The sequence below is a fragment of the Temnothorax americanus genome, unplaced genomic scaffold (genome assembly GCF_048541705.1).
Source record: "Temnothorax americanus isolate GAGA-0224 unplaced genomic scaffold, ASM4854170v1 Scaffold28, whole genome shotgun sequence".
Classification (NCBI taxonomy): domain Eukaryota; kingdom Metazoa; phylum Arthropoda; class Insecta; order Hymenoptera; family Formicidae; genus Temnothorax; species Temnothorax americanus.
Window position 1 is genome coordinate 2,197,913 of NW_027509421.1, and position 19,620 is coordinate 2,217,532.

General features: G+C 41.1%; 1 protein-coding gene and 1 long non-coding RNA gene across 5 annotated transcripts in view; one reads left to right on the forward strand and one right to left on the reverse strand.

Moving 5' to 3' along the window:
- The window catches only part of LOC143899646 (uncharacterized), a 249,144-nt gene that overhangs the window by 126,520 nt on the left and 103,004 nt on the right, over nucleotides 1-19,620 (forward strand). For all 3 annotated transcript variants that reach the window (XM_077410063.1, XM_077410061.1, XM_077410062.1), the window contains exon 3: nucleotides 4,821-4,981. In XM_077410063.1, the coding sequence (XP_077266189.1) occupies nucleotides 4,894-4,981 (88 nt within the window). In that variant the 5' untranslated portion in view covers nucleotides 4,821-4,893. The remainder of the gene's footprint in view (nucleotides 1-4,820; nucleotides 4,982-19,620) is intronic.
- Nucleotides 1-19,620, reverse strand: part of LOC143899659 (uncharacterized) — a 184,015-nt gene that overhangs the window by 16,369 nt on the left and 148,026 nt on the right. Inside the window, exons 2-4 of one of the 2 annotated variants that reach the window (XR_013257565.1) lie at nucleotides 14,693-14,878; nucleotides 7,236-7,528; nucleotides 5,895-6,055 (exon numbers count right to left, since the gene is read on the reverse strand). This is a non-coding gene — a long non-coding RNA (uncharacterized LOC143899659). Of the gene's footprint in view, nucleotides 1-5,894; nucleotides 6,056-7,235; nucleotides 7,529-9,728; nucleotides 13,163-14,692; nucleotides 14,879-19,620 lie in introns of those variants that run through there. The other variant, XR_013257564.1, reaches the window with a different exon arrangement.

Sequence of the window (19,620 nt, forward strand, 5' to 3'; positions counted from 1 at the left end):
ACGATTGGAAGGCGAGAAATCACGATCGAGACGATTGCGACTCGCGACAATTTTTAAATTGCTTCGACCTCGGGAGAACTCGCGTCACGAAACACACGCCTCTCGCTTTAAATCTTCCGCGATACCGTTACGATCGTTGTAACGTCTTACAATACGCAGCGTGTCATTATCTTCACGTAATCTGGATCCAAACAATGTCTCGTCGAAATTAAGCAATTATATACAATTATTTTTGTAGACATGTTTTATACTTACTTAATACATGATTTAAATGGTTTCATCTCGATTCGCGTTTTCTCGCGTTTATCTTCCATAAGAGGAAGGCGCTATTTTTATGAAGCACGGTGAAAAATATCACCGAGCGGAAGCAAGGGGTCGCATACTGGAAATATAAGTTCACACAACTCACTCTGCGCGAGGCTTCGCGATCGTATCTTTTTTCAGTTCATGGAAGTACGGCGGTCCAGCCTCATCGTCGTCGAATCGTCCATCAAAGTTCCGACCAAGTTTGCGTCCCGCGTCACAATATTGTCGCTTTTTCCCTCCATTTCCCGCTCCTTCCCTTTCTCGATTCTTCCTTTTCCCAACAAGGGAGAGAATCTGGGATCTACTACGCCTACGGGGTAAACCAGTGCGATTCTATTCCCTCTTTCCCTCGCTTCTTCATCCTTCCATCTTCGTCGAGAACTGCCTCTTTTTTTTGTCTTACCTCAACTTCTCCCGTTTTTATCCCTTCCCCTCGCGCGCGCACACACACACACACACACACACACACACACACACACATATTGATTCTTTTTTCTCTTCATCTATACGCTTCGGCGATAATAACCGGCGAACCAACGGCGCAAATCTTCAATCTCGTCTGGCAAATGGCCGATCTCGAGGCGCGCGGTGCTTTCGCCAGACGGGACAAAAGAAGAAGAGGTCCTTCCATATATGTCCGTATAGCTGTGAGCCGCGGAAATTTTCCGCTGGATAAGCCCACATTGTTTGTCCGCATGGAGCTTCTCCTGCGCGTTATTTTCTTCCTTTTTATTTATCTTTTTTTTTAGCGCACATTGCCGTTCCTCATTGCCGTTCGACATCGTTTACTCACCGCCCCGCGTTCCGGTAAGAATCTGCGCGGAGAAGGGAGATTTATAAGCGATGACACGTGAAAGTGGTCCATTTGCATCTCGCAGGCCGCTGAGCGTGGCAGCGCGTATCGATTGCGCGTGAAACATTTTCCTCGATTTTTAAGATGCGCCCGCCCGCTATTTCATACCCGCGATCCTTATAGAAAGTTCGCAGTGGACAAATTGAGGCTCTTTTTGAGCGAATAATACGCGGTGTCATATCGGGCAGCTTTCGGGAGAAAAGAAATTTCAAGATTTTTCAAAGAGATTTCACGACTTCGAATATAAGGTAGATCTTTATTCTACACTCTTCCCGTGTGTACACGGCGCAAGATATAAAAGATACACTGTAATATTTCGAGTAATATATGTCGATTTATCGCGCGGAAAAGTTAACATGGGAAGAAATATCTACGGTAAAGAATTTTGCATTACTCGGCGAAGTATTCGCTGCACAACGAGGGTTTATTTAGACGCTCTCTTCACTCTCTTCACGAATTCTTCTAGGTCTCCGTTTCCAATTTCTCGCATCGTCCTCGACAATATCATCGCAATCGCGTCGCGCCAATATTGCAATCTCTTAGGTTCGAGGAATACAATTTGTGCGATCAATAAGGGAAACCGTCAAAGCGGAGGCTTTCCCGCGCGAGCGAAGCTGGCTTTAAAACGACAAGGATGTTCCGTGGGAAGAAACAATGTTGTTGGATGGTCTTATCTCTCAACCTGTTATTCTTTGTCTTCTAAACATACGACACTGCAGGTAAAACGTTGAACCAACATTGTAAATTTTTGGTGTGTTGTTTGGAAGCCGACTAGATCCTAGAATCCACCTGTATTGTCACGTAAAACGAGAGGAAAAAGATGTTGAGCGTTTAAAATGTCGCGGGTGTATCGGAACCTCGATCGGAACTGTTAGCATATCTAGCGAAAGATGAAGCTTCGGCAATTTTCTGATGTGCGCTTTTTATCAGGTATTTGATAGATAGATTCAAATATTTTACACAATACTTTTTTTTAATCTTTCCATCTATCTTTCACGATGGATGAATTGACCATAAATATTTACGTCATTTACGAGATAAAGTCAGATATTTTTTAATTGACATTTTTTAACGTTAAGAGATATCATTTATGAACACGAAATTATTATTCGATGTATGCAATCAGTAAATAAAAGCAAGAATTTTTACGTATATTTCTATTTGTGCTGCATCATGCTGTATCGAATATTTTGTTTTTTTCTTTTTCCGTCATTTTTTATCAAATATACAATATAGCATGAATTTTTCACAAGACGAAATCTTTTCTCTAATCTTGGTCGTTTTCTTCCATCTTGTTTGTTGTACCACGATGAAAGAGTGTCTCAATTTTCATGTTCATTTTTGACGCATAATGTCGGGGGAAAAGCTGGAAATGCAATGGTAATGACTTGTCGCGAGTTGCGGTTTAAATTCGTTGTGCTTCGAAAGCCATACATTTTTTTTCCGCGCAAATATTACGACAGCGAGAGAAAGAGAGAGAGATCAGCTCTCTGAAATGAAATTAACTTTCCATTTCCAAGTTCCACCTTCAGTTTCCCCGTTTGAGGTTCTGGCAGATGTTATCTCAAATTTTAATTGAACTTTATTATCGTATTAATTATTCGCTGCATTAGTTAGTAAGAAAATAATTTATGTCGCGCGCTTCGGATGTCAGAATTAGTTACTCGGAAAACGATTCCTATTTGACTTGGGATATTATTCAGACTATCTTTCTTTCTCTCTCATTTTCTCGTGATATACGTTGAGTGACATATTCAATTTTTTTTATATACAAAGATGATACGATACAAAGTAAATATTATTTTTTTCCGGTAATTAGCGTCGATCTACATATAATATTTGCTTTAATTGCCGGAAGATTACTCGATCGCGCTTTCGACGATATCGGTATTGGATATTTACCCGCTATGATATCTCAAAGCGAAAGCAAAATATGGAGCGCATATTTTGATATCGTCCTGCGTCAAAGCTACAAATCTAACGTCTACTCGAAATCGATCAAACGCTTATAAGTTGCGAGGAGAACTAAAAAGGATCTTTAAATTCCGCGGTGAACGCATCGTCGTGAAAGCGCCGCGCGATATACAGCGAGCTGCAGTAACCGTCGGTAGCCATGGCGAAAAAAGAGAACTCGACATGAAAAAGCTCGTGGTACCCAAATAAAATTGTTCGCCTGTAATCGAGTCCTTGAGAGGAAAAGCTGCGTCGTGGAAAACCTCGAAACGCCAATATTCGTCGGTTGTGCATACGTCGCGTTTTCCTTACAAAACTGCCTACGTAGAAAATCTCCAGACGTACGGAAAAATATTATATACGATTGATATCACGCTTAATTAAATCTTCGTTTAATCTTAATTTTTGATTAAATTTCTGGATATTACGTGGAAAAAATTTTAATCTTTGATATTAAATAATTTAATACGCTATATAATGTTACACTCTTAAATTTTTCCAATAAGAAAATTTGTCGAAGGATTTAGCCCGTAAAGATACACGTTGAATGTCTTAACTCCTATATAAACTGAGCATATATAAACGCATGTGTATATCCATTAAATATCCCACGCAATTCACCGTCGTGCCATATGCTGTTTTTCGCGGAGAACCGCACAAAAGTCAACGTGGCGCAAATGGCGTTGCCGCGTAAAAAGCTCGAGTGTCAGGCTGGCTGGCACTTACGTTGCGACGACGGTGACGAATTCGCGGTGACGGGGATACAACGCGTCAGCGGGATCCGCGGGCGAGAGAAGAGACGACGGGGGCGCGGCGCGCGGGCAGCGCGTCTCATGCGCGTGCACCACCGGGGAGAATACGGGCGAATTTAATTTCTACGTAACATTACACCTTAGGAGCCTTATACCAGCGCCATTGTGCGCCTCCGGGGGCGGCCGCGGAGAGACACTCGATCGCAGGACTCCATTTGCGGTTTAGCATAATGGAAACCCAACGCGCCCCGGGGGCCGTCCGCGTCCCCTGTCCCCCGACGTCTCCCGACCCGTCTTGTCCCGCCTTCCGGGTCTACTTCGTTCTCGTATTTTCCACCGTTGTTTGCGACCAACGTAAGAATGGGGGCGAAAAATAAGTAAACCGAGGAAACACGGCGAGGAAAGATAACCCCGCGTGTTGCGTGTTCTCGTTGGCGTGTACCCATTCAACGCCAAACACGGACCGTTGGCCATTTACGTGCGAAAGAATGGAATCTCGTTCCGCTTCTCGGCTGAAGAAGGCAAATCTCGGTTGACGTCTATTCAAAGTGTGACTTCGCATGCAGAATGCAGACACTGTTCCCGATAAAAAAAGGATAGATCCATCCACGTCTGATATCTCAGATGTTTTATCGATTAACCATTATCACACCGCGCGGATAAAAATGCCACGCGGTGTTCAGTTATATAGCACTACCTTTTTCACCGCTAAGCTACCTTACGCTAATGACACTGGTCGTTTCAGTTCCGAGATATATTTATCACGACGTAACGAGTGTCAGAAATGTCGTCGAAATCACCCCGCGTAAATGCGCGTCTGCCGCGGCTCCCGATGGCTCTCCCCGTCATTCGTCTGACGGGGAAGCGCCGCGCGGCTCTTTGCGAGACTCATTTTCGTTGACGAAACCGAGCCCGAGTCTCGCGTCTCTTATATTCCTTATCTTTTATTCTTACAGGGAGGCTGTGATGAGGGAAGTCGGCTAAGAGGAGCCCGTGTCGCGCAAGCGCCGGTAGAGGAGTATAGGAAAGATGCCGCTTTCCTCGAGAGTCTTATTAAGCCCGCTGCTGCTTCTAATCATCGCAGGAAGCACCGGCGCCTTCAGCTCCCGCCAAGGAGGTAAGAAACCTTCGTCTTGAACGACGTTTTGTGCCGGCGGGTAGACAATGACGATGATACCGACGAAAACGACGACAACCACGACGACGACGACGACGACGATGACAGCGACGGCGACGATGGTCGTTACGAATTCCGCCTTTTCGTGGCTACGACGAATTTCCACGAGAATAGTCGCGCGGTTTTACTCTTTCTTCCCCTCCCCCCTCCCTTCCTCTGTAAAACTCGTCGCTAGACATACCCGTTGTATTCTCGGAGTTTTTGAGACAGCGCATATTTCCGTCCCAACGGAGCATCCGACTGTCAATTTCACGCTATTTGCACATTCGCCGACAAGCGTGAAAATACGTTATCGCACGTTATTCTTTCGTTTATTTCATGCATCCCTCTCTCCGACAATCAGAAGGTTTCGCTCGATGCATTTTCGGTATAATACAGGAATACTTTTAACAAGAGGTTCGAGAGCGCGGTTTGATTTCGCATTTCAGTTTTTGAACTATTCAGAAGAGATGCAAGTTACATTAAGTGACTTTATCTATTTAGAGAGGAGCTCTATCTCTCTCTCTCTCTCTTCGGATATATTTGAAGCACTGTATGCTATATATATATACACACAGATATGCGGATCGATTTTTATACATTTTTCTTCGAAAACATGCGAATCCGGATGAAATCACAGTGCGCGACGTAAGGTAAACCACCTGCAGCGAATATTTGGCGCGGCGTATGTTTCAGCAGAAAGAGGAAACATATTGCATTTCCGATCTTTTAGCCACTTGTAACTTTGCACGTACGTGGACTTATTTCGAGGATCGTACTCGCGGTTACTCAGCCTCTCGCGTATGTTGACAAAAGGATATGCGCGTGTATGTGCACCACTCGGGACAACGATATAAGCAAAATATTTCCACACCTTTCATCTTCAGCCGGTATCATCCATTTCTCTCATCTTCTCTCTCTTTCTCTCCCTCGATCTCTCTATATGTTTCTCGTCTTCGTCCTGGCCATGTCTCTTCTCTGGCTGCATTTGTAGAGAGAACGCCTCTTAGTGACCATTTCCTAGATTAAGGTCACCTGGAAAGCAAATAGTTGTTAGGAGAACGTAGACACAGAGAGCGAGTGAGAGAGTGAGGGAGGGATAGACGAGGAGAGGAACTTGGAGTAGTCTCACGGACCGACGAACTTCCGGTGTATATACGTATCCTGGAAAACTATTATGCGCGCAGGTCCGCTGCATCCGAGAGAAACTCGACGCAATAGAATGTACGAGCGAGCGCTGGACAAATTGTCGTACGATCCTTGCGACTCGCCAATGACGGTAAATCCTTCGTCGCACTTCGTAGAATGCGTTCGATCGATACGATATATATACTGGATCAGTGGTTTTCAACCTTTTTCATGATATAAGTTCTCTCTCTCTCTCTCCCTCTCTCTTTCTCTCTTTCGGGTGATAAATATACTTTCCAGGCGCAATCGTTAATTCTAACGTTCCGCCATTCATAGTATTCTACATGCGCGTGCGAATTAAAAATGTGTCCCCCATTCTTTTAATTACGGTATAGCTTTTGTCTAATAGGTAATCGTTTAAAGAAAGATAGTGAATTATGCATTGCAGTATTTAAAATGGAATATCGCAATAAAGAATCTTTGAGAATTTTTATCCGAACATCAATTTACTTGACATACAGAAAATTCTGACCGAATAGTTACGTCTCTCGCAACTCGTCGTCACAGATCTTGTGAATTTTTAATTTAAGAGATTTTTATCGCCGTAATTAAAATTGTCAGGTAGACGTTGGAAAATTATATTTGCGTTGTCCGGGCACGATCGCCCGGAGGAAAATTTAGAAATCTCTGACTGCCAAACTTCGTAAAATCGTAAAACGCAACTCACATATGTTTTTTTTCATATTTGTTTGGCTATAAATTTAAGTAAACTTCGCCTCCAGTGTTTGCTTTTAAATTGTTGTACGAAAACATGGAAATACACCTGCAATCGTTGTTTGACATCTCAAATAGCTCTGAAAATATTTGCCCGTTATAATTTTTGGCGATGTTGAAAATCACTCTTTTCTCTCGGTTGAGAGAAATATTGAATCTAAAAAGAACGCGCGCGTGAATCTCATGCACTTCTCGAGATTGATTTACAATATTGAAGAAATAGAACGAAATGTTGATTACGCGGATAGACGGACAAATAGATTTTGAAAGTCTTCGAAAACACCACCGAGAACTTTACCAAATTTGTCTTAACCTTTGTCATCATTTCGGTCGTTTCACGTTGACATGTCTCGCCAGCAGTGATCAGTAAACTGATGGGTATGCGCACACATTTCATCTCACATTTGCGAATACCAACGTCACGATTTCCCGCGATTTCCTAGAAAACTTATCCGACTTATATTCGATTCGATTCCGCATTCGGATCAGAATCCTCCGTGGCCACTTTCGCGAGCAGAGGGCAGAGGGCGAACAATCTTGATTAACTTGAAATTTATGCTCCCTCGAATCGACGTTGACATCCGACGGCAAATTCGTGCTTCCTAGCTATAGGAGAGAAAGAAAACAATATGGTCAGAGAAGAATTTGATTGTTCTAATCGTGACGCAAACAAGATTATCTGATCGAATTTTAACGGAGGCCTCGCGTGATCTCCGGCGACGAGCCGAAGCGGCTTTGTCGCTCGACGAGCGCTCGTAGATACTCGTACTGCGGACGTATACGTTCGAGCGTGTTTCCGTTCAGCTTAACGAGACAACGTGGCGACGATGACAACGACGACGACGACGACGACGAAGACGGCGACGTAGACGATCTCAAGTGACGAATTTACAGCGTATAAACACGTTGTCCTATAGTTATATCTCGCTCGTGCTTTCGCGCGGAACCTCCTTTTTTATTACATTTTCCCTCTCGCTATTTGTCGCCTTTTTCTCCGTCGTTTGACGCCGCTGCCTTATCTTAATATTAGCATATTTAAGCGAACTCGCACGCGTTCCGCTGTGATTACTTTCGAGTATCATAAAGGTCGCTTAACGGAAGGAGATTTTATATATCGATGGAATAGATTCAATAGATACTCGACGTCGTTAAGTATATTACGAAATATTATCACGTAAATCCTGATAGAATAAAGTGTAAAGCTAAAAAATTATAATATTTTTTTTTTAAACTTAGCAGATTGTACTTAGGAATGAATTTATATATTTGGGAATTTTTACGTAATTTTCTCAATTTTGTTTCAGTTCTATATATACGAAACTTTAGCATATTCCGAAGAAAGCTCGTGAATTCAGGCACATAAAATTTAGAATTTCCACTTTAGGTATTTTCATATACTTTCTTACAATACTTAAGTGTCTGCCTTCTGCAAAATTTACACTGCAAAATTTTTTTAATGATCTTATCTATAACTATATGCGATTTCGTGATGCACGAATTTAATATTTTGCAAGAAAATGAATAACGAGAAAGAAGATTCTTGGTGCCAGCACGTCTAACGTCAAAAGATTAAGCTATTTCTTCTAATAGCACGAAGTGCGCTGGCTTCAGATTTAAGGGTAGAAAACGAAACGAAGCGAATTATAATCGCGACGAGGTAATTGATAATTATCGCGGACGTAAATCGCTCGCGGGTCGGCGACGATGTGATAATTTTGGTCGCGGCGGAAAATACACACACACACTCTCTCTCTCTCTTTCTCTCTCTCTCTCTCTCTCTCTCTCTCTCTCTCTCTCTCGAGATAAAGCGGTTTGCGCCGCGGGCGACGTGGTGGGCCCCCGCATACAGAGAAGTACAAGTATACAATTAAGCGAATATCACGGCCAGCATCCTCGGAAAAGCTCCGTTTGTCCGTCGCGACAGGCCCCACGACCCCGCTTTGATCTCGCTCTGGGTACCAGAAGGCGAGACGTTGCCACGACGCGACGAACGGCGCACGGCGCACGGCGCATATCCCGTTAACGAGATCGCTAGAGCGCGGCCCTTGCATCTCAAGCGCGACAAAGGGCGAAGGGAACGGGAGAAAAAAGGAAGGGAAAATGGGAGGGATTGGGCCATACCCGACCAAGTCGCACGTTTCGCGTCACATTTCGAACTTCACCGTCCGCTTTCTCCTTCCTTTTCCCCGACTTACTTTTATTTCTTTCTTTTTTTTTCTTTTTCTTCCTCCTCTTTCTCCTGCTCTTTTCGCGACGGTTTCTTTCCCTATCTGCCAGTTTTCCGCGCTCCTGACTTCCCCTCTCTTTTGCCCATGCATTCGCCAAAGTATGTTGTCAGATAAAATTCCACGGCGAGCGAAGTCCCAGAACGCGCGGAGTTCACGTAACCGCGGAGACGATAAGACGATGGATGTTGCGAAATTTCAGAATAAGAAAGACAAGAGAAATGTATTTCTTCCCCCTATCTCTCGCCACACCTCACTGCTGCTTCTTGTTCCTCCAGCCGATACATTTTTTATTCTCGCGGACGCTGTTTGCTTCGTATATGCGATTTTTCCCCGATCTTCTTGAAAGATAAACGCCTGTCTTCTTGACAAGCCCTTCTTTATTTATCCTTGATATATAGAAACTTACCTCATCAAAAATTGCAGAGAATACGACACCGCATTTTCTGATCACCGACACGAACTGTCCAAGTTAAAGAGTACTGGGAATATCTTAGGATAGTTTTCTCCCAGGATGACTATCGAACCCGATCAAATATACAATTTTCTGTTAAATATAATATATTTGCAAGAAGTGCGAGTACAAACTTATTAACAATTTAATTTCATGGAATACTAACACTGTATAATAACTCATTAAAATTAGGAAACATAGGGATAACAAATTATAATTAAAAATCATAATTATTATAATGCGCATTAGGGAAACATGTAATATAATGATAATAAATCTAATTAAGTTAATGTTCGCATTATGCTGTGCGTCAATATAGTTTGCGCTACGCATGATACGTTATGATAAAATGGATGGTATATGTTATGCGCTTCTAGATAGAAACGTAATATATTGATCATTGAATAATTACAAATTATTAATATGCCAATCGTTAATTAGAAATCACGCATTATTGATATTCAGACATATAATTACAAGTTACAGATTATTATTAGATAAATCTACAATTATAAACTATAGATCAATAAGATATGAAAATCTATTAATTTTGCAAATTTTGAACTAGAAAGAATTTTTTTAATACAATACATCTCTGAAAATGATCAGCAGTCACGTACAAATAGCTAAAGCGTTTAATTGTATTGTTAATTATTGATTTTTGTATAATTTATAAGACAGAAAATATTGTAAATTATTTTTTAGATAATTAATCGATATATATATATAGTTCACGTTTCATGATAATTCAAATTTTGCAACCTGTCTCAACTTCAATTAGTAGCGTAACATATATTAAACGACGCTGGAGATAGGCGTGTTACACGAGAATTATGTCTATCGCAAAGAAAGACAGGGATATAATAAAACTGATAAAAGTGACGAGCCAAGGGGCTTACGACATACATATTTCAGGTAAAATTTAACGTGGGTACCGACCCGTCATCATTCACTTACATCCGCCGTGTCGCTGCTGTAACAGCTGCCTGATCCCGGATACCAAAATTTTCGTGTTTCTCGTTCGGTCGAGGAAACCGACGGGCGGGGGTAAGATAAAGAATGGGGACAGAGACACAGGGGGAGCGGGAGCACGAACCAGAAACATTTAATTCTGTTTGCGGCGTAGAGTGACGCCTGTGCCAGAATAGAAGATCGGAGACAAATGGTGTCGCATACTTAGCGGGCACTTGATTGTGACAAACTATCGCGTGGACACGAGCATGTTGCGCACACACACGCTGGCCATGGATATGGCTTGTATGCACACGCATGTAGCCACGCAATCGCGCGAAACATCCTGCTGATGCTGGAGATGGTTTAGCTTCGGTGAGCATTTGCATTCGTAGGAATCCGGGAACGGTGCCCCGGTGGCCCTTTCCTCCTTTCCCCGTCTCGACGGCGCGGTTTTCACCAGGCATCGCGGCATCGGCTACGATCTACTTGCCCGTTGAAAACTTTTTTACTTCCGAAGCGAAACGTTCCGCTCTCGAAACGTACTACTTGCCGAAAACTATATGCGAATATACGCTAACACCGAGCTGTCTTGAGAACTTCTCTAAGCTGAATAATAAATGTTGAAATTTTTGCTATTGAATGTATGGCATTGAATGTATATTATTGCGTATTTTTTGCATAATATAAAAGATAAATATATGCTATTAATCCACCAGTACTATACTAAGGTGAAAAATAGCGTGATTACGAAGATGGAGTTTATAAAACCGGCCCTAATCTAAGAGCTCAAGTCGTAATAACATGTAATTTTAAAAATATTTTAAATTAAATTAAATTATTTTAAATTTGGCTCTTGGAAATTATATCAAATCATATCAACAAAATCGGAGTTGGGTCTGAAATTTATAACTTTTTTTATTATAATGATAAAGCAGTGAAAAAATAATACTATATTTATTTCCTTGAGGTTTGTCATAATAACGTCCGTCTTAATAACGCGTAATTAAAATATTGCACGGCGGTTGGGTACTTGATATGTATGGATTTTATTTCATAAAGATAAAATTCGGAAAGAGATTCGGAAGACCAGCATTACGTTCGATTATTACGTTCGTCACACCGGATCGAAACGAACGGCCGTAAAGCGCGTTATTGTGCCATTCGGTGAGACGTGGAATTATTATTCTTGTTTTTTCTCATACGGCAATAAAAAGACCAGTTATACGCCCGGCTTCGACGAGATTACGTATCGCGATAAATACCGTCCACTTGTTTTACGCCATGCAATACAAAATTCGTAGATTATTGCTTCGTATTACGCGACTCGCCTTTATTGCACGTGTTAATTCCTTTTTTTGCTATATAGCCTGTATGCGTCGGCGCTAATAATTCTTCCCTTTGCTCAGCCTCTCTCGTGTGCGCGTTTTGTTGTTTCGGGAATCGTGAACCAGAGCGAGCTTTATCCAACGCGCTTCCGAAATTTTCGAGGAATAAACAACGATTTTAAACAGTGGCACAATGTTTTTGCTGTCCGAGGGGACAAAACGCAGAGATGCTTGATGGAAAACAAAAGTTTTGGAGTAAAATCCCTTTCTAAAATGGTCGATCTGAAAGTCTAAAAAAGAAAAGTCTAATTTACTATGTATAACATGCACTGATATAACACTTTATCCACCTTTATTGTTATATTTATTAGCAGAAACACGTACAAAAAAATCTCTAAAAAGTTTTACGCAGATTAATTATATCATCCACGTCAATTACTGTGTATTTTCCATACATATTAGTGAGACATCTGATAAACGATAAATAAACGAATGTGAGGAGTACAACTTATCGATCCTAAAATTCTTGTTTATCATAATTCGGTTTTAATATGATTTTTTTTTATTAAGCGGTCTGATAGATCATGCCATGGCGTACTTTCTTTGTAAACTTTTTGAATTTTTGCAATATCTTCAAAATTGAAGAAAATATAGTACACGAAAGTGTGCTGTGACGTCATACTTTATATAAGAAATGATGTCATACCTTTTGCCGTCATCAAAGAAACTTTAGCAAGCTATAACTTTCTCAAATTTAAGTTTTTTTTTAAATTCAAAAAGTACTAAAAATCGGCTTAGAGTCTCTACATTAATTATGGATACCGCGTAATAAAAAAAAATGGTAAAACCGAATTGAATTATAATAAAAATTCATGTTTGGAACGCGAAATTGTAAAACTATGGAATAAAATGCACGTAAGGCATAAATATGGAATGCGTTGAACGTTTGTGTCACGATTTAGCATTTATTAGATAATTTCAAATTGAAAATCTTTAGTTGCAGTTATTACAGAGTGTCTCGGTAGTCTAATTTCTTTTCTGTACGGTTCCGTGAAAAATTATTGCGATCAGTAATACGGGCAAAATCAAATGAAAGAATTCTCGACCGAGTTGTTTCGTTCTTTGGAGCAGTGCCAGCGATCATTTGCCTCTTCGCCCTTTTTCTCCATTAAAAAAAGATATCACGGCGAAGGGATCGTTCGACCCAAAAATACAAGAAAAATCGGGCCATCTGTCCGGTTCACGAGGAAAAAGAAAAAGGGCTGATTTTGCCATTCGCCATCTAGAAAAAGAGTACCGCGTAAAATTCCCAAATTCTTTTTCGACACATAGTCATCAGATACGATGTACTTCAACGATATTACAATTAAGGGGAAAGCCCAACGTTCTATGTATAACATGATACATCACTTTATAGCTCAACTATTATTATATTTATTTATAGCAAAAGCACGTACACACAAAGAAATGTCTCTAAAAAGTTTTACACCAGATTAACCATCCACGTTAATTGCTGGTGTATTTTCCACACGTACATCCGTTAAGTAACGATAAATAAACAAGGAAAGACCGCGCGAACGTAAAGTTCTACGCAGGGGTACGTTAATTGCGCGAGGGAATATATAGGAGGTAGGGCGAGAGGTAGGGGCGATACGAATGCGAGGCGTATACGGCTCGGCAGTGTCGTATTTAAAAATCCCCGATAATTACCCTTCATTAATGGCAGCGGACCTGTCTCGCAGGCTCCGCTAATTATTATTGTATTTATCGCGCAGCTCGGACGCGACGGGACGAGTTTTTAATTTGCCCAGCCATGCGCGCACGCTTTCGCACATCGGGTCGGCCCGTGCTTTTTATTTTCGTGCTCCTTGTTTCCCCCCGCGCCGCCGCCGACGCCGCCACAGTCCCGCTATTTTTTTTTTTTTTTTTTTTTTTTTTTGCGCCCATTTAGCGAGGGAATTTGTCGGACGGTGAAATATCTCTTTTGTTCGGCGATGCGACAGGCGGTTCTCGATTATTTCGCCATCGGGTCGCACGCGCCGCGACGCGACGCGACGCGACGCGTCGCTTCGGTATTTTGCATCCGTCGCTCGGCATGAGGAAAATCGCCACTCCGAATCGCGGAAATGTTCGCTGCCGCATGCTGATCCGTTTTTGCCAAAAATACTTTTGCCTCCGAGCTAATAAAATCGACTGAAAATTATAAGGAAGTTCGGCCATTCCATCGGCAATGGAATAAAACCGAAGGGCGGATTTTCCGTCCGAATTTTTCCGACCAACTCATCCTTGTGAGATGAAAAGAGCTCATTATTTCGTAATGTGGCACAAAAATTTATGTGTAATAATTTTTTCGCGGGCTATTTAAAATAATAAGAAAATTATTTCTTCAAAATTCAAAATCTTTGACAACCACATTTTACAACTTTTGTAAATATATAATAGATCACTAAAAAATTATGTATTATAGTAGTTTAGTAGTAACAGAATTACGCTGTGTGATAACGATAGAACAATTATGATTAATTATCGAGTATTCAATTACCATTACAAAAATAGAGCTTATTAATATAAGTGAAACTTTAATAAGTTTTAAAATTGAACGTTCCTTAATTACACTATTACACGCTATTACACGTATTGAATTTCTATAAGAATGGCCGTCAATTAGACGATCACTTATCACGGAGATTCCGTGGACTAAAATAAGCCAGCAATTAAAGAGTAAAATATCGTGTTTACGTAAATATATAATCACCGAATAATCGGAGATACTCTCAGGTAAATTCTCTCGAAACCCATTCCCGATACTTGCCGTTTGGAGAAGCGCTCCGCTAATTGTTTTAAGCCGTGTAATATCTGTGTTCGCGGCGCAGTCCCTCCGGCGGAAACGACGTGGCGCTTCGTAATGCAATGAATTCGCATCGATCTTCCCTCGGCGTGCATTCTGCAGTCCGCGGGGCGGTGCACGGGCCGGACGCAGAGCGCTACGCTGCAACGGCTGCAACACACCGCGGCCGCCCGGATCAATTCAAATTTGCATTATTGCCGAGAAGCCGGGCGGGCGATACACCGGTCGATCCGACACCTAATACTGGTAATTCCGGTTTATTAGGTTGAACCGCATTAGGTTTCCGGTTTATTAGGTCGATCCCGAGGCCCATGTCCAGCGCATTACCCCGGGCGATCATTCATCGATACGATCTAACCCCCGCCTCCATGTTTAATCGAATAATCCTGATCGGCATTGTTGCGCGGCCGCGTCATCGGGAAATGACGCGCGAAACTGTATATTTAAGATCTCGCTTTCACGCGCGCGAATCCCAATCTCCGCCCTTGCTTATCAACATTTTGATAACCCGACGATTCCGCGATCAAGTATGGAGATGGCCACGAGATTAATACGGTAAATTAATAAAATTTCCAATTACTGATGTATTTTATATTATTATTAGGGACAATAAACTCTATATGCGTATCTGCCGTGTTATATTGAGGAATCACGCGAAACTTATGCCCACATGTTTATCAAAGTGAATGAATTATTTGGTCATAACAGAAATGGATCGGACAATAATCGACATGCGCATCAATAACAGAAAAAAAGATAATAGTGTTCGAGATTCAATGAGTTATTCCCTCTTTCTCCACTTTTCTATCCGTGGTACAAGTTGTTAAATAATTCTCGGGGTTTTGAGAGGGTTAATATACTCTCGGTGTGACTACATGTGCCGTGTGAGATTACTCCAAGTTTCTCCGACAAGATCGACGACGGAACTTGAATAAATGGCGCCGCGTATTGTAATTTACATGTATATCGCTTTACGAATAACTGGGCTACACATAAAGTTTGTACGAAAGGAGAGGGCCGGAGGACAAAAATTCACTCACGAATTACGATTTGATAATAAGAAGATAGAAAATACAATTACCTGTCGAAGAATTACGTCGGAAGTATTAAAATCTCGTTAACTTGTAGTTTTATAAAGTGAAATTACGATAGGGTTATATTTTCCGCGCTACGAAATTAAGCTCTCGAGATCTCAAAATCCTATCGATGAGGTTCGTCATCTTTTCATCTAACGGGTTTGTCATTGATTCGATTAGGGCTTATGTTTCTGACGAGGATTTGAATAAATCCTATCTCATTAACATGCCTGCGAATGACATATTGTGCAGAATGCGGGCCGCGGATGACGTAATTGATGTTATATAATATCGGTAATCGGAGGGAGAGCTCATTTCACTGGCAAAACAGCCGAAATATAACGCTTCAGAAATCTCATTCGGTCCTATTAAATTAATCTTCCAGAAAAGCTGCAATATCTTATTGCATAACAGTTCTAATTGTTAAGCCTTTAAACCGAAATTTTAGATTGTTAAATTCGACTGTTCCTTTGCTTTGTTAAAAAATCTTGACTGATATAGAAGATAAAATCAATAATTTATTTTATTATTTATTATTTTATTATAGGTATACATTACACGTTATGTTTGCACTTTATATTAAATGCATTTATTGGAGATAAACTAGATCTTTCCATGATTTATATTTTATTTGAACTTTTATTTTTAACTCTACATTTTTATAATCAAGTCATTTTTATTTAATTAGAATTCTTCTTTATATTTTGAGTTGTCGGTAGAACAACACGTCGAAGTATTCAACGACGTTATAGCCTATTGGAAACTTCCGTCTTCCGGATCTACAATAATGAAAGCAAACCTTTTCATTTCGCGATTATCGTTCCATTACAACATTATCGGTCTATTAGCCGGGATGAAGCATTAAAACGATTATCTGGATCTATCGATCGGCGGCTAGTTAGTTGGCTGTTCCTTCCGCAAGTAGCTTCCACGGCAGAAGGTCAACGGCTGGGGAGAAAGTAATTTCTTGGCCAATAAACGGCAATGGGGGGATGCGGACGCGAAGAGGGGAAAAAACAACGGGGAGGGAAACCGCGCGGGTAAGAAGGGGTAAACTAAGCGGCAAGCGCGACGAAACGAGGGAGACTTTTTTTTTTTAACCTCTGCCTTCCTCCTGCGCAGTCAAGATTCTTCCGGCGAAAAGATCGACTGTCGTTCATCATCCATGCGGGAAGAGGAAATTCGATCGAAGACATAAACGCAACAGCATGAAGGCGAATGTATGTCGCGACAGAGATATTTTATGCAGTTAAACGCTCTCAAAAGCGGAATTCTTTGGCTGTTTTGATCAATAACGCCTATCAATTTTTCTCTAATGGATATGCTTTTCTATTCATGTTCATCGAGCATGAAATTACAACATTAATTTGTTGAGATTCGATTAATTATATATTTCACATGGATGGCATATATTGCGTCTGTTCGAGAGAAGACGGGCGAAATAATCTTTCTGTGCATGGATGCTTGAAAGCGTTCGAGATAAGTGTCTTATTTATACAATTAAATTCATTAGTGAAGTTTATAAATTTGCAGTTTTTCGATTTTATATATGTTTGATAACATAAATAGCTTTACGCGTGTTACATAAATGCAATTCTTTTTCACGTACCTAATCGTAAATATTAAAACAGTTGAATAGCTACGACATTCTGAAAAAGTCGAGCTTTTTTGCCTGGCTTCCACCGCTGTTCGAAGTAGCGTCACGGACATTCGAACGCGCGTGCGGACTCACGATTAGATCTGTTTTCTCAGCCGCGAAATGAGCGTCCTATATGCCAGGTCTAAATTTACGGATCGCCGACGCGACGCGCCGCGCGTTCTCTGTCCTTTTAGTCTTAAGCTCTCGGTTCAGCGGTTGTCTCCGCGTGTTTTCCTGGACATTCGGTAATTTTGGCACCCGGTAACAATAACGAGACGTCGTCGCACCACGACCAACACGTCGCGGTCCGTTTTAGATTCCCAGACGTGCGTTCGCTCGCTCTCTTTCTGCATCTGCTTCTCCTTCGTCCTTTTTCTACCTCGCTCTCCCATCTCTCACCGCCGCGCCGTGAGCTCCGGAGAGCACGCGGCCGATGTTTCACTATCGAACACGTGCGTTATATATCGTATGCACTTGGATTAACCTGACATTACGGACGCCACGAGAATAGAATGCATCTATCTAACTATCCATCCACGTTCTCACACGTATACAACAACGTGGAACGTTTCCGACGAAATAGAAAAAATATCGAATTTTGCAAATCATTTTATAAAGTAATTTGTCATCGATATCGAATGTACAAATGCCTGATACAAGTATACACAGGTTTGAATATAAATCATTGAAGTTAAATATAAATTTATTTGCATTTGCTAAAATCTATTTTTTGATCAGCGAAATACGCGATGCGAACGAGTGAAAATCTACTTAGCCGCTAATGGGTACCTTTTAAAATATATATACACATTGGTTTTTGTATTCATCATTTATCTCATTCAATTTTCAAACATTCAATTTTTATTTTTTTTAAGCGTCAATACATGAGCCATTTTTTAACGGGTATAAGTCCACTAAAGAGGACAAAAAAGTGTAAATAAAAATACAAAAATCTATAGAAGAAATAAGCTTTAACTCATCTTTTTTTCAAAATTGGACTTATATGTATTATAAAAAAAAAGAGATTTACATATATATATTTTTTAATAATCATAATTGTGCCAATCTCGTTCTGCGTTTCGCATGCAAATAACATTTACACGTTAATGCACGTGAGTCATGTTCTCTCTCTCTCTCGTCGCGGCTATATTCTCCGCTATTCCCGGCCGTCAGCAACAATACGATGTCGCATCGTTGAGCGGCGTGGCTCGTTTTAGATTCCGTGAGACGCCAGGCTTTTCTTTTTGCTCCTAACAGCCCGTATTTAAGCCGATCTCGTTAGCTGTGCCCTTACGTGTCTAAATACGACGGCTGCGACGACGCAACGAGCGACCTTTCTTTCTTTCTTTCTTCTTTTTCTTTTGTCCGACGACAATCGTTTCGCGCGCGCCGCTTTATAACAATTTAATTACTCGTTGTTCGAAAGCGCGATACGTTAATTACGGCCGATCGGTCGCTCGCGTTTCGGCCGAATACGCGCGTTTTTAATTACGCTGCCGCACGCCGCGCGCCGGAGCGTCGCTACGCGTTGCGTTATTTGTTACGTTATTATCATATTATCGGCATTCATGCATATGCAAAACGCGTATATAATGTCTCTCTCTTATTTATGAAGTGCCGATTAATTAATTGTTCTTACTTTTACGCGTACTAGCGGACTAGCAAAATCGATTTATAACAATCGACATCTACATTTTGTGAAAAAGACAACGATCTGAAAATTCATATCAATCAGCAGACTCGTTACGTTTATATCATAATTTCACCTTTATCGACTTTGCGCGTGTCACGTATTACAAGTTTGTTACATGTTCGTGTTATGAAAAAAATTAGTGAGAATAAATGTCGTTAATAATTTTCCGACATGTCGCTCATATTTATCCGTATTTATCGTAAAATGTAACTTAATTTATCTTCCCTTTAACATACGTTTCATCTAGATTGCACATCTTCCTTTGTCGAGAGAGAACGGCAGTATAAAGGCGCCGGTTCCGTTTCTTACTTTTCACGGTGGTCTTTTTCAGACGGAATCGGGATGAGCAAAAGACGTACTCTATAACTGTGGAACGGAGGCGCGCGACTAATACGCGTTCCGTGCGTTTACGGGTGACTATTATTAGTCTTAATAGACCATGTGTCACAAGTGGAAGCGTCTCGCCGCGGCCGTCCTTTACTCG